We start from the raw sequence: 22,044 nt of genomic DNA on the forward strand, positions 1-22,044 counted from the left end.
AGGGAGATAATCCGCTGTGGCGACTCCTAACGGGACCAGCCGTAAGAAGAAGATATTAGCTACAACTATACTGGCTTAGGCAGAGACAAATCTTTTTTGACCACTCTTTTTTCGGTGATAGGAGTGCCCAGATTGCTGATCTCCAGCAGAAAGTTCTGGATGCTGACAATGAAGGGCGCCCGAAGCAGCGCTGGGACAGCATCACAAGCATCGTGGATTCCAAATGTGCTCTCAAAGTCCTCATGTCTGAGGTTGATTTTTCATCTCTGATAACAAAATATCTGTATTCAAGTCATCGTTTCTGATCCAGTAGTGTTTATTATTATTAATATTTTTATCATTTCTGTTATTTAGTTGGTTTCTTCTAAAACGTCCAACGCCAGGGTGGAGAGCGAGCTCAAACAGGCGAATGCGAACATACAGGACTTATCGAAGCTGCTGGCTGAAGAGAGGAGCATAATGTCCATTATGGACATGGAGCACCAGCAGCAGCTGGTGGAGTTGGAGCAAAGGCATCAGGAGAAGGTGTTTGTGTGTTCCATGCATGTTACATTTTCCGTGGTGAATAAATATAAATGATGTTTTGTTAACTCCCCTCTTTCCCGGCCAGGTTCTGTACCTCCTAAACCAACTCCAGAACAAACCTGTATGTGCCGAAGCAGACGAGGAGACTTCCAAAAAGGAGAGGGAGCTGCTGCAGCGCCTCAACACACAGGTCTGTCGACTTTTTCATGATAAACTGTTTAATCCCAAAGAAAGTTGTACAAACACACTCGGCCTTTGATTAAATTTTGGGCTTGACATTTAATTTAAACATTGCTAGAGATAGATAGTGGGCAAAACATGTCAAAAAGATAATGAAGAAAAAATAAAAATGTTTTTGCTGCAACCCCCACAATAGCTTTGAGGAGCCCCTCGGGACTCCAGTTTGGTTACCACTGGTTTAGTCAACCCATTCCTCGACCTTACCCAGTGTTATGGTAGCAATGCTCTAAAAGTGTAACTAAATGATAATCAACCCTTTCGATGCCATTTTAGGAAGAGGGGATGCGGGAATTGAGTGAGCAAAACCAGCGGCTGATGGCCGAGAACGAGCAATACAAAGAGGTAACGTGGCACAAGTCAGCCATGAGCGTAAAATACTGGTTTGTATCATGTTCTTGGTCATTTTTTGGTTGGAATTTAAGTTGTATCTGTAGACGTTTTGACCATAGTGCATTACTTGCCATGTTCAGGATGAGAATGTATTGTATTTATGGTATTTAACTGAGTACAAAATGGTTTGCAGGATTTACGTTCTTGTTGACATGGACATAATTCAAAATTGCATGACGAGCACTGTCTTTGAATGTACTACTGCCAATGTGAACGAGTTTATTTTTACAATCAATCTCCTTAGTTTTTGCTTACTTTTTATTCTATTTTATTTTATTTTATTTTTCTCAGACCACCTCTTTTTTGTAGTGCTAATCGTCTGTAAACAAGCAGCAATAATCACAAAATGACAAATTCCTGGTACATGTAATTTGTACGTGTAGTTTTATTGTTCATTTGTTTATCATGTTTCTGTATTATATAGTTGATTTTGTATGGCTGCTAGCTTGGCCTTGTAAAAGAGGTTTTTGATCTCAGTGGGGCTTCCTGGTTAAATAAAGGTAAAATAAAATAAATTCATTTAAAAAATGCACCTTGCGAAATAAAGTCATTCTGATTATTTTGCCATGTACATTTTCACATGCAAGTAATTTCTTGTGGTAAAGATTGGTGCATTGCTAGACAATTGGCATAAAACATAATTTGCTGTTTCAATAAGAATGATTGACCAGGATACAGCACAAAATACACAAACTAATTTATTGTTGGGATAAGGCCTTCTTGAGTTGGCTATTAAATTTGTATCTTTTGTTTCCCTCCACTGAAACTGACTTTGCTCCAGGTTGCAAGTGCTAAGAAAATTGTGTTGCCAACCTCCAGTGAAATGAGTCCCAACTACTCATTTGAGGTTCCTCCAAAGGTGAGCTCACACAGGTCGCTCATGTGATACGTACGTTTTTGTTTTGTCTGTTTTTCATCACCAGGAGCTCCAATATGTCCCCAGTATGTTTGCACCGTACACGGTGGTGCCTTACTCTCTAACCTCAACTATGTTACTGTAACTATATTACCACAACTCTAGTAACTATATTACCACAACTCTAGTAACTATATTACCACAACTCTAGTAACTATATAAACACAACTCTACTAACTATATTACCACAACTCTACTAACTACATTACCACAACTCTAATAACTATATTACCACAACTCTAGTAACTATATTACCACAACTCTAGTGACTATATTACCACAACTCTAGTGACTATATTACCACAACTCTAGTGACTATATTACCACAACTCTAGTGACTATATTACCACAACTCTAATAACTACATTACCACAACTCTAATAACTACATTACCACAACTCTAGTAACTGTATTTCCACACCATCTAATAACTACATTACCACAACTCTAATGACTATATTACCACAACTCTAATGACTATATTACCACAACTCTAGTAACTATATTACCACAACTCTAGTAACTATATTACCACAACTCTAGTAACTATATTACCACAACTCTAGTAACTATATTACCACAACTCTACTAACTATATTACCACAACTCTACTAACTATATTACCACAACTCTACTAACTATATTACCAAAACTCTACTAACTATATTGCCACAACTCTAATAACTACATTACCACAACTCTAATAACTACATTACCACAACTCTAATAACTATATTACCACAACTCTAGTAACTATATTACCACAACTCTAGTGACTATATTACCACAACTCTAATAACTACATTACCACAACTCTAATAACTACATTACCACAACTCTAGTAACTATATTTCCACACCATCTAATAACTACATTACCACAACTCTAATGACTATATTACCACAACTCTAATGACTATATTACCACAACTCTAATAACTATATTACCACAACTCTAGTAACTATATTACCACAACTGTAATAACTATATTACCACAATTCTAATAACTACATTACCACGACTTTAATAACTATATTACCACAACTCTAGTAACTATATTACCACAACTCTAGTTACTATATTACCACAACTCTAGTAACTATATTACCACAACTCTAGTAACTATATTTCCACAACTCTAATAACTATATTACCACAACTCTCGTAACTATATTTCCACACCATCTAATAACTACATTACCACAACTCTAGTAACTACATTACCAAAACTCTAGTAACTACATTACCAAAACTCTAGTAACTATATTACCACAACTCTAGTAACTATATTACCACAACTCTAGTAACTATATTACCACAACTCTAATAACTACATTACCACAACTCTAATAACTACATTACCACAACTCTAGTAACTACATAACCACAACTCTAATAACTACATTACCACAACTCTAGTAACTACATTACCACAACTCTAATAACTACATTACCACAACTCTAATAACTACATTACCACAACTCTAATAACTACATTACCACAACTCTAATAACTACATTACCACAACTCTAGTAACTATATTACCACAACTCTAATAACTACATTACCACAACTCTAATAACTACATTACCACAACTCTAATAACTACATTACCACAACTCTAATAACTATATTACCACAACTCTAGTAACTATATTACCACAACTCTAATAACTATATTACCACAACTCTAATAACTATATTACCACAACTCTAGTTACTACATTACCACAACTCTAGTAACTATATTACCACAACTCTAGTAACTATATTACCACAACTCTAATAACTATATTACCACAACTCTAATGACTATATTACCACAACTCTAGTAACTATATTACCACAACTCTAATAACTATATTACCACAACTCTAGTAACTATATTACCACAACTCTAGTAACTATATTACCACAACTCTAGTAACTACATTACCACAACTCTAATAACTACATTACCACAACTCTAGTAACTATATTTCCACACCATCTAATAACTACATTACCACAACTCTAATGACTATATTACCACAACTCTAATGACTATATTACCACAACTCTAATGACTATATTAACACAACTCTAGTAACTATATTACCACAACTCTAGTAACTATATTACCACAACTCTAGTAACTATATTACCACAACTCTAATAACTATATTACCACAACTCTAGTAACTATATTACCACAACTCTAGTAACTATATTACCACAACTCTAGTAACTATATTACCACAACTCTAGTAACTATATTACCACAACTCTAGTAACTATATTACCACAACTCTAATAACTACATTACCACAACTCTAATAACTACATTACCACAACTCTAATAACTACATTACCACAACTCTAATAACTACATTACCACAACTCTAATAACTATATTACCACAACTCTAATAACTATATTACCACAACTCTAGTGACTATATTACCACAACTCTAGTGACTATATTACCACAACTCTAGTGACTATATTACCACAACTCTAGTGACTATATTACCACAACTCTAGTGACTATATTACCACAACTCTAGTGACTATATTACCACAACTCTAATAACTACATTACCACAACTCTAGTAACTATATTTCCACACCATCTAATAACTACATTACCACAACTCTAATGACTATATTACCACAACTCTAATGACTATATTACCACAACTCTAATAACTATATTACCACAACTCTAGTAACTATATTACCACAACTCTAATAACTATATTACCACAATTCTAATAACTACATTACCACGACTTTAATAACTATATTACCACAACTCTAGTAACTATATTACCACAACTCTAATAACTATATTACCACAACTCTAGCGACTATATTACCACAACTCTAATAACTACATTACCACAACTCTAATAACTACATTACCACAACTCTAATAACTACATTACCACAACTCTAGTAACTATATTACCACAACTCTAGTAACTATATTACCACAACTCTAATAACTATATTACCACAACTCTAATAACTATATTACCACAACTCTAGTAACTATATTTCCACACCATCTAATAACTACATTACCACAACTCTAATAACTATATTACCACAACTCTAATAACTTAATTACCACAACTCTAGTAACTATATTACCACAACTCTAGTAACTATATTACCACAACTCTAGTAACTATATTACCACAACTCTAGTTACTATATTACCACAACTCTAGTTACTATATTACCACAACTCTAGTAACTATATTACCACAACTCTAGTAACTATATTTCCACAACTCTAATAACTATATTACCACAACTCTCGTAACTATATTTCCACACCATCTAATAACTACATTACCACAACTCTAGTAACTACATTACCAAAACTCTAGTAACTATATTACCAAAACTCTAGTAACTATATTACCACAACTCTAGTAACTATATTACCACAACTCTAGTAACTATATTACCACAACTCTAATAACTACATTACCACAACTCTAGTAACTACATTACCACAACTCTAATAACTACATTACCACAACTCTAGTAACTACATTACCACAACTCTAATAACTACATTACCACAACTCTAATAACTACATTACCACAACTCTAATAACTACATTACCACAACTCTAGTAACTATATTACCACAACTCTAATAACTACATTACCACAGCTCTAATAACTACATTACCACAGCTCTAATAACTACATTACCACAACTCTAGTAACTATATTACCACAACTCTAATAACTACATTACCACAACTCTAATAACTACATTACCACAACTCTAATGACTATATTACCACAACTCTAATGACTATATTACCACAACTCTAATGACTATATTACCACAACTCTAGTAACTATATTACCACAACTCTAGTAACTATATTACCACAACTCTAGTAACTATATTACCACAACTCTACTAACTATATTACCACAACTCTACTAACCATATTACCACAACTCTAATAACTACATTACCACAACTCTAATAACTACATTACCACAACTCTAATAACTATATTACCACAACTCTAATAACTATATTACCACAACTCTAGTAGCTATATTACCACAACTCTAGTAGCTATATTACCACAACTCTAGTGACTATATTACCACAACTCTAGTGACTATATTACCACAACTCTAGTGACTATATTACCACAACTCTAATAACTACATTACCACAACTCTAGTAACTATATTTCCACACCATCTAATAACTACATTACCACAACTCTAATGACTATATTACCACAACTCTAATGACTATATTACCACAACTCTAATAACTATATTACCACAACTCTAGTAACTATATTACCACAACTCTAGTAACTATATTACCACAACTCTAATAACTATATTACCACAATTCTAATAACTACATTACCACGACTTTAATAACTATATTACCACAACTCTAGTAACTATATTACCACAACTCTATTAACTACATTACCACAACTCTAATAACTACATTACCACAACTCTAATAACTACATTACCACAACTCTAATAACTACATTACCACAACTCTAGTAACTATATTACCACAACTCTAATAACTATATTACCACAACTCTAGTAACTATATTTCCACACCATCTAATAACTACATTACCACAACTCTAATAACTATATTACCACAACTCTAATAACTATATTACCACAACTCTAGTAACTATATTACCACAACTCTAGTAACTATATAACCACAACTCTAGTAACTATATTACCACAACTCTAGTTACTATATTACCACAACTCTAGTAACTATATTACCACAACTCTAGTAACTATATTTCCACACCATCTAATAACTACATTACCACACCATCTAATAACTATATTCCCACAACTCTAGTGACTATATTCCCACAACTCTAGTGACTATATTCCCACAACTCTAGTAACTATATTTCCACACCATCTAATAACTACATTACCACAACTCTAATAACTATATTACCACAACTCTAGTAACTATATTACCACAACTCTAGTAACTATATTACCACAACTCTATTTACTATATTACCACAACTCTAGTAACTATATTACCACAACTCTATTAACTACATTACCACAACTCTAATAACTACATTACCACAACTCTAATAACTACATTACCACAACTCTAATAACTACATTACCACAACTCTAGTAACTATATTACCACAACTCTAATAACTATATTACCACAACTCTAATAACTATATTACCACAACTCTAGTAACTATATTTCCACACCATCTAATAACTACATTACCACAACTCTAATAACTTAATTACCACAACTCTAATAACTTAATTACCACAACTCTAGTAACTATATTACCACAACTCTAGTAACTATATTACCACAACTCTAGTAACTATATTACCACAACTCTAGTTACTATATTACCACAACTCTAGTTACTATATTACCACAACTCTAGTAACTATATTACCACAACTCTAGTAACTATATTTCCACAACTCTAATAACTATATTACCACAACTCTCGTAACTATATTTCCACACCATCTAATAACTACATTACCACAACTCTAGTAACTACATTACCAAAACTCTAGTAACTACATTACCAAAACTCTAGTAACTATATTACCACAACTCTAGTAACTATATTACCACAACTCTAGTAACTATATTACCACAACTCTAATAACTACATTACCACAACTCTAGTAACTACATTACCACAACTCTAATAACTACATTACCACAACTCTAATAACTACATTACCACAACTCTAGTAACTACATTACCACAACTCTAATAACTACATTACCACAACTCTAATAACTACATTACCACAACTCTAGTAACTATATTACCACAACTCTAATAACTACATTACCACAACTCTAATAACTACATTACCACAACTCTAATAACTACATTACCACAACTCTAATAACTATATTACCACAACTCTAGTAACTATATTACCACAACTCTAATAACTATATTACCACAACTCTAATAACTATATTACCACAACTCTAGTAACTACATTACCACAACTCTAGTAACTATATTACCACAACTCTAGTAACTATATTACCACAACTCTAATGACTATATTACCACAACTCTAATGACTATATTACCACAACTCTAGTAACTATATTACCACAACTCTAATAACTATATTACCACAACTCTAGTAACTATATTACCACAACTCTAGTAACTATATTACCACAACTCTAGTAACTACATTACCACAACTCTAGTAACTACATTACCACAACTCTAATAACTACATTACCACAACTCTAGTAACTATATTTCCACACCATCTAATAACTACATTACCACAACTCTAATGACTATATTACCACAACTCTAATGACTATATTACCACAACTCTAATGACTATATTAACACAACTCTAGTAACTATATTACCACAACTCTAGTAACTATATTACCACAACTCTAGTAACTATATTACCACAACTCTAGTAACTATATTACCACAACTCTAGTAACTATATTACCACAACTCTAATAACTACATTACCACAACTCTAATAACTACATTACCACAACTCTAATAACTACATTACCACAACTCTAATAACTACATTACCACAACTCTAATAACTATATTACCACAACTCTAATAACTATATTACCACAACTCTAGTGACTATATTACCACAACTCTAGTGACTATATTACCACAACTCTAGTGACTATATTACCACAACTCTAGTGACTATATTACCACAACTCTAATAACTACATTACCACAACTCTAATAACTACATTACCACAACTCTAGTAACTATATTTCCACACCATCTAATAACTACATTACCACAACTCTAATGACTATATTACCACAACTCTAATGACTATATTACCACAACTCTAATAACTATATTACCACAACTCTAGTAACTATATTACCACAACTCTAATAACTATATTACCACAACTCTAGTAACTACATTACCACAACTCTAGTAACTATATTACCACAACTCTAGTAACTATATTACCACAACTCTAGTAACTATATTTCCACACCATCTAATAACTACATTACCACAACTCTAATGACTATATTACCACAACTCTAATGACTATATTACCACAACTCTAATGACTATATTAACACAACTCTAGTAACTATATTACCACAACTCTAGTAACTATATTACCACAACTCTAGTAACTATATTACCACAACTCTAGTAACTATATTACCACAACTCTAGTAACTATATTACCACAACTCTAGTAACTATATTACCACAACTCTAATAACTACATTACCACAACTCTAATAACTACATTACCACAACTCTAATAACTACATTACCACAACTCTAATAACTACATTACCACAACTCTAATAACTATATTACCACAACTCTAATAACTATATTACCACAACTCTAGTGACTATATTACCACAACTCTAGTGACTATATTACCACAACTCTAGTGACTATATTACCACAACTCTAGTGACTATATTACCACAACTCTAGTGACTATATTACCACAACTCTAATAACTACATTACCACAACTCTAGTAACTATATTTCCACACCATCTAATAACTACATTACCACAACTCTAATGACTATATTACCACAACTCTAATGACTATATTACCACAACTCTAATAACTATATTACCACAACTCTAGTAACTATATTACCACAACTCTAATAACTATATTACCACAATTCTAATAACTACATTACCACGACTTTAATAACTATATTACCACAACTCTAGTAACTATATTACCACAACTCTAATAACTATATTACCACAACTCTAGCGACTATATTACCACAACTCTAATAACTACATTACCACAACTCTAATAACTACATTACCACAACTCTAATAACTACATTACCACAACTCTAGTAACTATATTACCACAACTCTAGTAACTATATTACCACAACTCTAATAACTATATTACCACAACTCTAATAACTATATTACCACAACTCTAGTAACTATATTTCCACACCATCTAATAACTACATTACCACAACTCTAATAACTATATTACCACAACTCTAATAACTTAATTACCACAACTCTAGTAACTATATTACCACAACTCTAGTAACTATATTACCACAACTCTAGTAACTATATTACCACAACTCTAGTTACTATATTACCACAACTCTAGTTACTATATTACCACAACTCTAGTAACTATATTACCACAACTCTAGTAACTATATTTCCACAACTCTAATAACTATATTACCACAACTCTCGTAACTATATTTCCACACCATCTAATAACTACATTACCACAACTCTAGTAACTACATTACCAAAACTCTAGTAACTACATTACCAAAACTCTAGTAACTATATTACCAAAACTCTAGTAACTATATTACCACAACTCTAGTAACTATATTACCACAACTCTAGTAACTATATTACCACAACTCTAATAACTACATTACCACAACTCTAGTAACTACATTACCACAACTCTAATAACTACATTACCACAACTCTAGTAACTACATTACCACAACTCTAATAACTACATTACCACAACTCTAATAACTACATTACCACAACTCTACCACAACTCTAATAACTACATTACCACAACTCTAATAACTACATTACCACAACTCTAATAACTACATTACCACAACTCTAGTAACTATATTACCACAACTCTAATAACTACATTACCACAGCTCTAATAACTACATTACCACAGCTCTAATAACTACATTACCACAACTCTAGTAACTATATTACCACAACTCTAATAACTACATTACCACAACTCTAATAACTACATTACCACAACTCTAATGACTATATTACCACAACTCTAATGACTATATTACCACAACTCTAATGACTATATTACCACAACTCTAGTAACTATATTACCACAACTCTAGTAACTATATTACCACAACTCTAGTAACTATATTACCACAACTCTACTAACTATATTACCACAACTCTACTAACCATATTACCACAACTCTAATAACTACATTACCACAACTCTAATAACTACATTACCACAACTCTAATAACTATATTACCACAACTCTAATAACTATATTACCACAACTCTAGTAGCTATATTACCACAACTCTAGTGACTATATTACCACAACTCTAGTGACTATATTACCACAACTCTAGTGACTATATTACCACAACTCTAATAACTACATTACCACAACTCTAATAAATACATTACCACAACTCTAGTAACTATATTTCCACACCATCTAATAACTACATTACCACAACTCTAATGACTATATTACCACAACTCTAATGACTATATTACCACAACTCTAATAACTATATTACCACAACTCTAGTAACTACATTACCACAACTCTAATGACTATATTACCACAACTCTAATGACTATATTACCGCAACTCTAATAACTATATTACCACAACTCTAGTAACTATATTACCACAACTCTAGTAACTATATTACCACAACTCTAGTAACTATATTACCACAACTCTAATAACTATATTACCACAATTCTAATAACTACATTACCACGACTTTAATAACTATATTACCACAACTCTAGTAACTATATTACCACAACTCTATTAACTACATTACCACAACTCTAATAACTACATTACCACAACTCTAATAACTACATTACCACAACTCTAATAACTACATTACCACAACTCTAGTAACTATATTACCACAACTCTAATAACTATATTACCACAACTCTAGTAACTATATTTCCACACCATCTAATAACTACATTACCACAACTCTAATAACTATATTACCACAACTCTAATAACTATATTACCACAACTCTAGTAACTATATTACCACAACTCTAGTAACTATATAACCACAACTCTAGTAACTATATTACCACAACTCTAGTTACTATATTACCACAACTCTAGTAACTATATTACCACAACTCTAGTAACTATATTTCCACACCATCTAATAACTACATTACCACACCATCTAATAACTATATTCCCACAACTCTAGTGACTATATTCCCACAACTCTAGTGACTATATTCCCACAACTCTAGTAACTATATTACCACAACTCTAGTAACTATATTACCACAACTCTAATAACTATATTACCACAACTCTAGTAACTATATTTCCACACCATCTAATAACTACATTACCACAACTCTAGTAACTATATTACCACAACTCTAATAACTATATTACCACAACTCTAGTAACTATATTTCCACACCATCTAATAACTACATTACCACAACTCTAATAACTATATTACCACAACTCTAGTAACTATATTACCACAACTCTAGTAACTATATTACCACAACTCTATTTACTATATTACCACAACTCTATTAACTACATTACCACAACTCTATTAACTACATTACCACAACTCTAATAACTACATTACCACAACTCTAATAACTACATTACCACAACTCTAATAACTACATTACCACAACTCTAATAACTACATTACCACAACTCTAGTAACTATATTACCACAACTCTAATAACTATATTACCACAACTCTAATAACTATATTACCACAACTCTAGTAACTATATTTCCACACCATCTAATAACTACATTACCACAACTCTAATAACTTAATTACCACAACTCTAATAACTTAATTACCACAACTCTAGTAACTATATTACCACAACTCTAGTAACTATATTACCACAACTCTAGTAACTATATTACCACAACTCTAGTTACTATATTACCACAACTCTAGTTACTATATTACCACAACTCTAGTAACTATATTACCACAACTCTAGTAACTATATTTCCACAACTCTAATAACTATATTACCACAACTCTCGTAACTATATTTCCACACCATCTAATAACTACATTACCACAACTCTAGTAACTACATTACCAAAACTCTAGTAACTACATTACCAAAACTCTAGTAACTATATTACCACAACTCTAGTAACTATATTACCACAACTCTAGTAACTATATTACCACAACTCTAATAACTACATTACCACAACTCTAGTAACTACATTACCACAACTCTAATAACTACATTACCACAACTCTAATAACTACATTACCACAACTCTAGTAACTACATTACCACAACTCTAATAACTACATTACCACAACTCTAATAACTACATTACCACAACTCTAGTAACTACATTACCACAACTCTAATAACTACATTACCACAACTCTAGTAACTATATTACCACAACTCTAATAACTACATTACCACAACTCTAATAACTACATTACCACAACTCTAATAACTACATTACCACAACTCTAATAACTATATTACCACAACTCTAGTAACTATATTACCACAACTCTAATAACTATATTACCACAACTCTAATAACTATATTACCACAACTCTAGTAACTACATTACCACAACTCTAGTAACTATATTACCACAACTCTAGTAACTATATTACCACAACTCTAATGACTATATTACCACAACTCTAATGACTATATTACCACAACTCTAGTAACTATATTACCACAACTCTAATAACTATATTACCACAACTCTAGTAACTATATTACCACAACTCTAGTAACTATATTACCACAACTCTAGTAACTATATTACCACAACTCTAGTAACTATATTACCACAACTCTAGTAACTATATTACCACAACTCTAGTAACTACATTACCACAACTCTAGTAACTACATTACCACAACTCTAATAACTACATTACCACAACTCTAGTAACTATATTTCCACACCATCTAATAACTACATTACCACAACTCTAATGACTATATTACCACAACTCTAATGACTATATTACCACAACTCTAATGACTATATTAACACAACTCTAGTAACTATATTACCACAACTCTAGTAACTATATTACCACAACTCTAGTAACTATATTACCACAACTCTAGTAACTATATTACCACAACTCTAGTAACTATATTACCACAACTCTAGTAACTATATTACCACAACTCTAATAACTATATTACCACAACTCTAATAACTACATTACCACAACTCTAATAACTACATTACCACAACTCTAATAACTACATTACCACAACTCTAATAACTACATTACCACAACTCTAATAACTATATTACCACAACTCTAATAACTATATTACCACAACTCTAGTGACTATATTACCACAACTCTAGTGACTATATTACCACAACTCTAGTGACTATATTACCACAACTCTAGTGACTATATTACCACAACTCTAATAACTACATTACCACAACTCTAATAACTACATTACCACAACTCTAGTAACTATATTTCCACACCATCTAATAACTACATTACCACAACTCTAATGACTATATTACCACAACTCTAATGACTATATTACCACAACTCTAATAACTATATTACCACAACTCTAGTAACTATATTACCACAACTCTAATAACTATATTACCACAATTCTAATAACTATATTACCACAACTCTAGTAACTACATTACCACAACTCTAATAACTACATTACCACAACTCTAATAACTACATTACCACAACTCTACCACAACTCTAATAACTACATTACCACAACTCTAATAACTACATTACCACAACTCTAATAACTACATTACCACAACTCTAGTAACTATATTACCACAACTCTAATAACTACATTACCACAGCTCTAATAACTACATTACCACAGCTCTAATAACTACATTACCACAACTCTAGTAACTATATTACCACAACTCTAATAACTACATTACCACAACTCTAATAACTACATTACCACAACTCTAATGACTATATTACCACAACTCTAATGACTATATTACCACAACTCTAATGACTATATTACCACAACTCTAGTAACTATATTACCACAACTCTAGTAACTATATTACCACAACTCTAGTAACTATATTACCACAACTCTACTAACTATATTACCACAACTCTACTAACCATATTACCACAACTCTAATAACTACATTACCACAACTCTAATAACTACATTACCACAACTCTAATAACTATATTACCACAACTCTAATAACTATATTACCACAACTCTAGTAGCTATATTACCACAACTCTAGTGACTATATTACCACAACTCTAGTGACTATATTACCACAACTCTAGTGACTATATTACCACAACTCTAGTGACTATATTACCACAACTCTAGTGACTATATTACCACAACTCTAATAACTACATTACCACAACTCTAATAAATACATTACCACAACTCTAGTAACTATATTTCCACACCATCTAATAACTACATTACCACAACTCTAATGACTATATTACCACAACTCTAATGACTATATTACCACAACTCTAATAACTATATTACCACAACTCTAGTAACTACATTACCACAACTCTAATGACTATATTACCGCAACTCTAATGACTATATTACCGCAACTCTAATAACTATATTACCACAACTCTAGTAACTATATTACCACAACTCTAGTAACTATATTACCACAACTCTAGTAACTATATTACCACAACTCTAATAACTATATTACCACAATTCTAATAACTACATTACCACGACTTTAATAACTATATTACCACAACTCTAGTAACTATATTACCACAACTCTATTAACTACATTACCACAACTCTAATAACTACATTACCACAACTCTAATAACTACATTACCACAACTCTAATAACTACATTACCACAACTCTAGTAACTATATTACCACAACTCTAATAACTATATTACCACAACTCTAGTAACTATATTTCCACACCATCTAATAACTACATTACCACAACTCTAATAACTATATTACCACAACTCTAATAACTATATTACCACAACTCTAGTAACTATATTACCACAACTCTAGTAACTATATTTCCACACCATCTAATAACTACATTACCACACCATCTAATAACTATATTCCCACAACTCTAGTGACTATATTCCCACAACTCTAGTGACTATATTCCCACAACTCTAGTGACTATATTCCCACAACTCTAGTAACTATATTACCACAACTCTAGTAACTATATTACCACAACTCTAGTAACTATATTACCACAACTCTATTTACTATATTACCACAACTCTAGTAACTATATTACCACAACTCTATTAACTACATTACCACAACTCTAATAACTACATTACCACAACTCTAATAACTACATTACCACAACTCTAATAACTACATTACCACAACTCTAGTAACTATATTACCACAACTCTAATAACTATATTACCACAACTCTAATAACTATATTACCACAACTCTAGTAACTATATTTCCACACCATCTAATAACTACATTACCACAACTCTAATAACTTAATTACCACAACTCTAATAACTTAATTACCACAACTCTAGTAACTATATTACCACAACTCTAGTAACTATATTACCACAACTCTAGTAACTATATTACCACAACTCTAGTTACTATATTACCACAACTCTAGTTACTATATTACCACAACTCTAGTAACTATATTACCACAACTCTAGTAACTATATTTCCACAACTCTAATAACTATATTACCACAACTCTCGTAACTATATTTCCACACCATCTAATAACTACATTACCACAACTCTAGTAACTACATTACCAAAACTCTAGTAACTACATTACCAAAACTCTAGTAACTATATTACCACAACTCTAGTAACTATATTACCACAACTCTAGTAACTATATTACCACAACTCTAATAACTACATTACCACAACTCTAGTAACTACATTACCACAACTCTAATAACTACATTACCACAACTCTAATAACTACATTACCACAACTCTAGTAACTACATTACCACAACTCTAATAACTACATTACCACAACTCTAATAACTACATTACCACAACTCTAGTAACTATATTACCACAACTCTAATAACTACATTACCACAACTCTAATAACTACATTACCACAACTCTAATAACTATATTACCACAACTCTAGTAACTATATTACCACAACTCTAATAACTATATTACCACAACTCTAATAACTATATTACCACAACTCTAGTAACTACATTACCACAACTCTAGTAACTATATTACCACAACTCTAGTAACTATATTACCACAACTCTAATGACTATATTACCACAACTCTAATGACTATATTACCACAACTCTAGTAACTATATTACCACAACTCTAATAACTATATTACCACAACTCTAGTAACTATATTACCACAACTCTAGTAACTATATTACCACAACTCTAGTAACTATATTACCACAACTCTAGTAACTATATTACCACAACTCTAGTAACTACATTACCACAACTCTAGTAACTACATTACCACAACTCTAATAACTACATTACCACAACTCTAGTAACTATATTTCCACACCATCTAATAACTACATTACCACAACTCTAATGACTATATTACCACAACTCTAATGACTATATTACCACAACTCTAATGACTATATTAACACAACTCTAGTAACTATATTACCACAACTCTAGTAACTATATTACCACAACTCTAGTAACTATATTACCACAACTCTAGTAACTATATTACCACAACTCTAGTAACTATATTACCACAACTCTAGTAACTATATTACCACAACTCTAATAACTATATTACCACAACTCTAATAACTACATTACCACAACTCTAATAACTACATTACCACAACTCTAATAACTACATTACCACAACTCTAATAACTACATTACCACAACTCTAATAACTATATTACCACAACTCTAATAACTATATTACCACAACTCTAGTGACTATATTACCACAACTCTAGTGACTATATTACCACAACTCTAGTGACTATATTACCACAACTCTAGTGACTATATTACCACAACTCTAATAACTACATTACCACAACTCTAATAACTACATTACCACAACTCTAGTAACTATATTTCCACACCATCTAATAACTACATTACCACAACTCTAATGACTATATTACCACAACTCTAATGACTATATTACCACAACTCTAATAACTATATTACCACAACTCTAGTAACTATATTACCACAACTCTAATAACTATATTACCACAATTCTAATAACTACATTACCACGACTTTAATAACTATATTACCACAACTCTAGTAACTATATTACCACAACTCTAATAACTATATTACCACAACTCTAGCGACTATATTACCACAACTCTAATAACTACATTACCACAACTCTAATAACTACATTACCACAACTCTAATAACTACATTACCACAACTCTAGTAACTATATTACCACAACTCTAATAACTATATTACCACAACTCTAATAACTATATTACCACAACTCTAGTAACTATATTTCCACACCATCTAATAACTACATTACCACAACTCTAATAACTATATTACCACAACTCTAATAACTTAATTACCACAACTCTAGTAACTATATTACCACAACTCTAGTAACTATATTACCACAACTCTAGTAACTATATTACCACAACTCTAGTTTCTATATTACCACAACTCTAGTTACTATATTACCACAACTCTAGTAACTATATTACCACAACTCTAGTAACTATATTTCCACAACTCTAATAACTATATTACCACAACTCTCGTAACTATATTTCCACACCATCTAATAACTACATTACCACAACTCTAGTAACTACATTACCAAAACTCTAGTAACTACATTACCAAAACTCTAGTAACTATATTACCAAAACTCTAGTAACTATATTACCACAACTCTAGTAACTATATTACCACAACTCTAATAACTATATTACCACAACTCTAATAACTACATTACCACAACTCTAGTAACTACATTACCACAACTCTAGTAACTACATTACCACAACTCTAATAACTACATTACCACAACTCTAATAACTACATTACCACAACTCTAATAACTACATTACCACAACTCTAATAACTACATTACCACAACTCTAGTAACTATATTACCACAACTCTAATAACTACATTACCACAACTCTAATAACTACATTACCACAACTCTAATAACTACATTACCACAGCTCTAATAACTACATTACCACAACTCTAGTAACTATATTACCACAACTCTAATAACTACATTACCACAACTCTAATAACTACATTACCACAACTCTAATAACTACATTACCACAACTCTAATAACTACATTACCACAACTCTAGTAACTATATTACCACAACTCTAGTTACTATATTACCACAACTCTAGTAACTATATTACCACAACTCTAGTAACTATATTACCACAACTCTAATAACTATATTACCACAACTCTAATAACTATATTACCACAACTCTAGTAACTACATTACCACAACTCTAGTAACTATATTACCACAACTCTAGTAACTATATTACCACAACTCTAATAACTACATTACCACAACTCTAATAACTACATTACCACAACTCTAATAACTACATTACCACAACTCTAGTAACTATATTACCACAACTCTAATAACTACATTACCACAACTCTAATAACTACATTACCACAACTCTAGTAACTATATTACCACAACTCTAGTAACTATATTACCACAACTCTAATAACTATATTACCACAACTCTAATGACTATATTACCACAACTCTAGTAACTATATTACCACAACTCTAATAACTATATTACCACAACTCTAGTAACTATATTACCACAACTCTAGTAACTATATTACCACAACTCTAGTAACTACATTACCACAACTCTAATAACTACATTACCACAACTCTAGTAACTATATTTCCACACCATCTAATAACTACATTACCACAACTCTAATGACTATATTACCACAACTCTAATGACTATATTACCACAACTCTAGTAACTATATTACCACAACTCTAGTAACTATATTACCACAACTCTAGTAACTATATTACCACAACTCTAGTAACTATATTACCACAACTCTAATAACTACATTACCACAACTCTAATAACTACATTACCACAACTCTAATAACTACATTACCACAACTCTAATAACTACATTACCACAACTCTAATAACTATATTACCACAATTCTAATAACTACATTACCACGACTTTAATAACTATATTACCACAACTCTAGTAACTATATTACCACAACTCTAGTAACTATATTACCACAACTCTAATAACTATATTACCACAATTCTAATAACTACATTACCACGACTTTAATAACTATATTACCACAACTCTAGTAACTATATTACCACAACTCTAATAACTATATTACCACAACTCTAGCGACTATATTACCACAACTCTAATAACTACATTACCACAACTCTAATAACTACATTACCACAACTCTAATAACTACATTACCACAACTCTAGTAACTATATTTCCACACCATCTAATAACTACATTACCACAACTCTAGTAACTACATTACCAAAACTCTAGTAACTACATTACCAAAACTCTAGTAACTATATTACCACAACTCTAGTAACTATATTACCACAACTCTAATAACTACATTACCACAACTCTAGTAACTACATTACCACAACTCTAATAACTACATTACCACAACTCTAGTAACTACATTACCACAACTCTAATAACTACATTACCACAACTCTAATAACTACATTACCACAACTCTAATAACTACATTACCACAACTCTAATAACTACATTACCACAACTCTAGTAACTATATTACCACAACTCTAATAACTACATTACCACAACTCTAATAACTACATTACCACAACTCTAATAACTACATTACCACAACTCTAGTAACTACATTACCACAACTCTAATAACTACATTACCACAACTCTAATAACTACATTACCACAACTCTAATAACTACATTACCACAACTCTAATAACTACATTACCACAACTCTAGTAACTATATTACCACAACTCTAGTTACTATATTACCACAACTCTAGTAACTATATTACCACAACTCTAGTAACTATATTACCACAACTCTAATAACTATATTACCACAACTCTAATAACTATATTACCACAACTCTAGTAACTACATTACCACAACTCTAGTAACTATATTACCACAACTCTAGTAACTATATTACCACAACTCTAATAACTATATTACCACAACTCTAATGACTATATTACCACAACTCTAGTAACTATATTACCACAACTCTAGTAACTATATTACCACAACTCTAATAACTATATTACCACAACTCTAGTAACTATATTACCACAACTCTAGTAACTATATTACCACAACTCTAGTAACTACATTACCACAACTCTAATAACTACATTACCACAACTCTAGTAACTATATTTCCACACCATCTAATAACTACATTACCACAACTCTAATGACTATATTACCACAACTCTAATGACTATATTACCACAACTCTAATGACTATATTAACACAACTCTAGTAACTATATTACCACAACTCTAGTAACTATATTACCACAACTCTAGTAACTATATTACCACAACTCTAGTAACTATATTACCACAACTCTAATAACTATATTACCACAACTCTAGTAACTATATTACCACAACTCTAGTAACTATATTACCACAACTCTAGTAACTACATTACCACAACTCTAATAACTACATTACCACAACTCTAGTAACTATATTTCCACACCATCTAATAACTACATTACCACAACTCTAATGACTATATTACCACAACTCTAATGACTATATTACCACAACTCTAATGACTATATTAACACAACTCTAGTAACTATATTACCACAACTCTAGTAACTATATTACCACAACTCTAGTAACTATATTACCACAACTCTACTAACTATATTACCACAACTCTAGTAACTATATTACCTCAACTCTAATAACTACATTACCACAACTCTAGTAACTACATTACCACAACACTAGTAACTATATTACCACAACACTA

General features: G+C 31.4%; 1 protein-coding gene across 1 annotated transcript in view; it reads left to right on the forward strand.

The window, feature by feature from the left end:
• kif4 (kinesin family member 4) overlaps positions 1–22,044 on the forward strand; it is a gene marked incomplete at its 5' end in the record, with an annotated part of 37,188 nt that overhangs the window by 10,872 nt on the left and 4,272 nt on the right. Inside the window, 5 exons of the mRNA XM_080013615.1 lie at positions 122–251; positions 355–525; positions 611–715; positions 1,039–1,107; positions 1,937–2,014. Of these exons, the coding sequence (XP_079869741.1) occupies positions 122–251; positions 355–525; positions 611–715; positions 1,039–1,107; positions 1,937–2,014 (553 nt within the window). The remainder of the gene's footprint in view (positions 1–121; positions 252–354; positions 526–610; positions 716–1,038; positions 1,108–1,936; positions 2,015–22,044) is intronic.

The sequence above is a fragment of the Zeus faber genome (assembly GCF_960531495.2).
Source record: "Zeus faber genome assembly, chromosome: 14".
NCBI classification, from domain to species: Eukaryota; Metazoa; Chordata; class Actinopteri; order Zeiformes; family Zeidae; genus Zeus; species Zeus faber.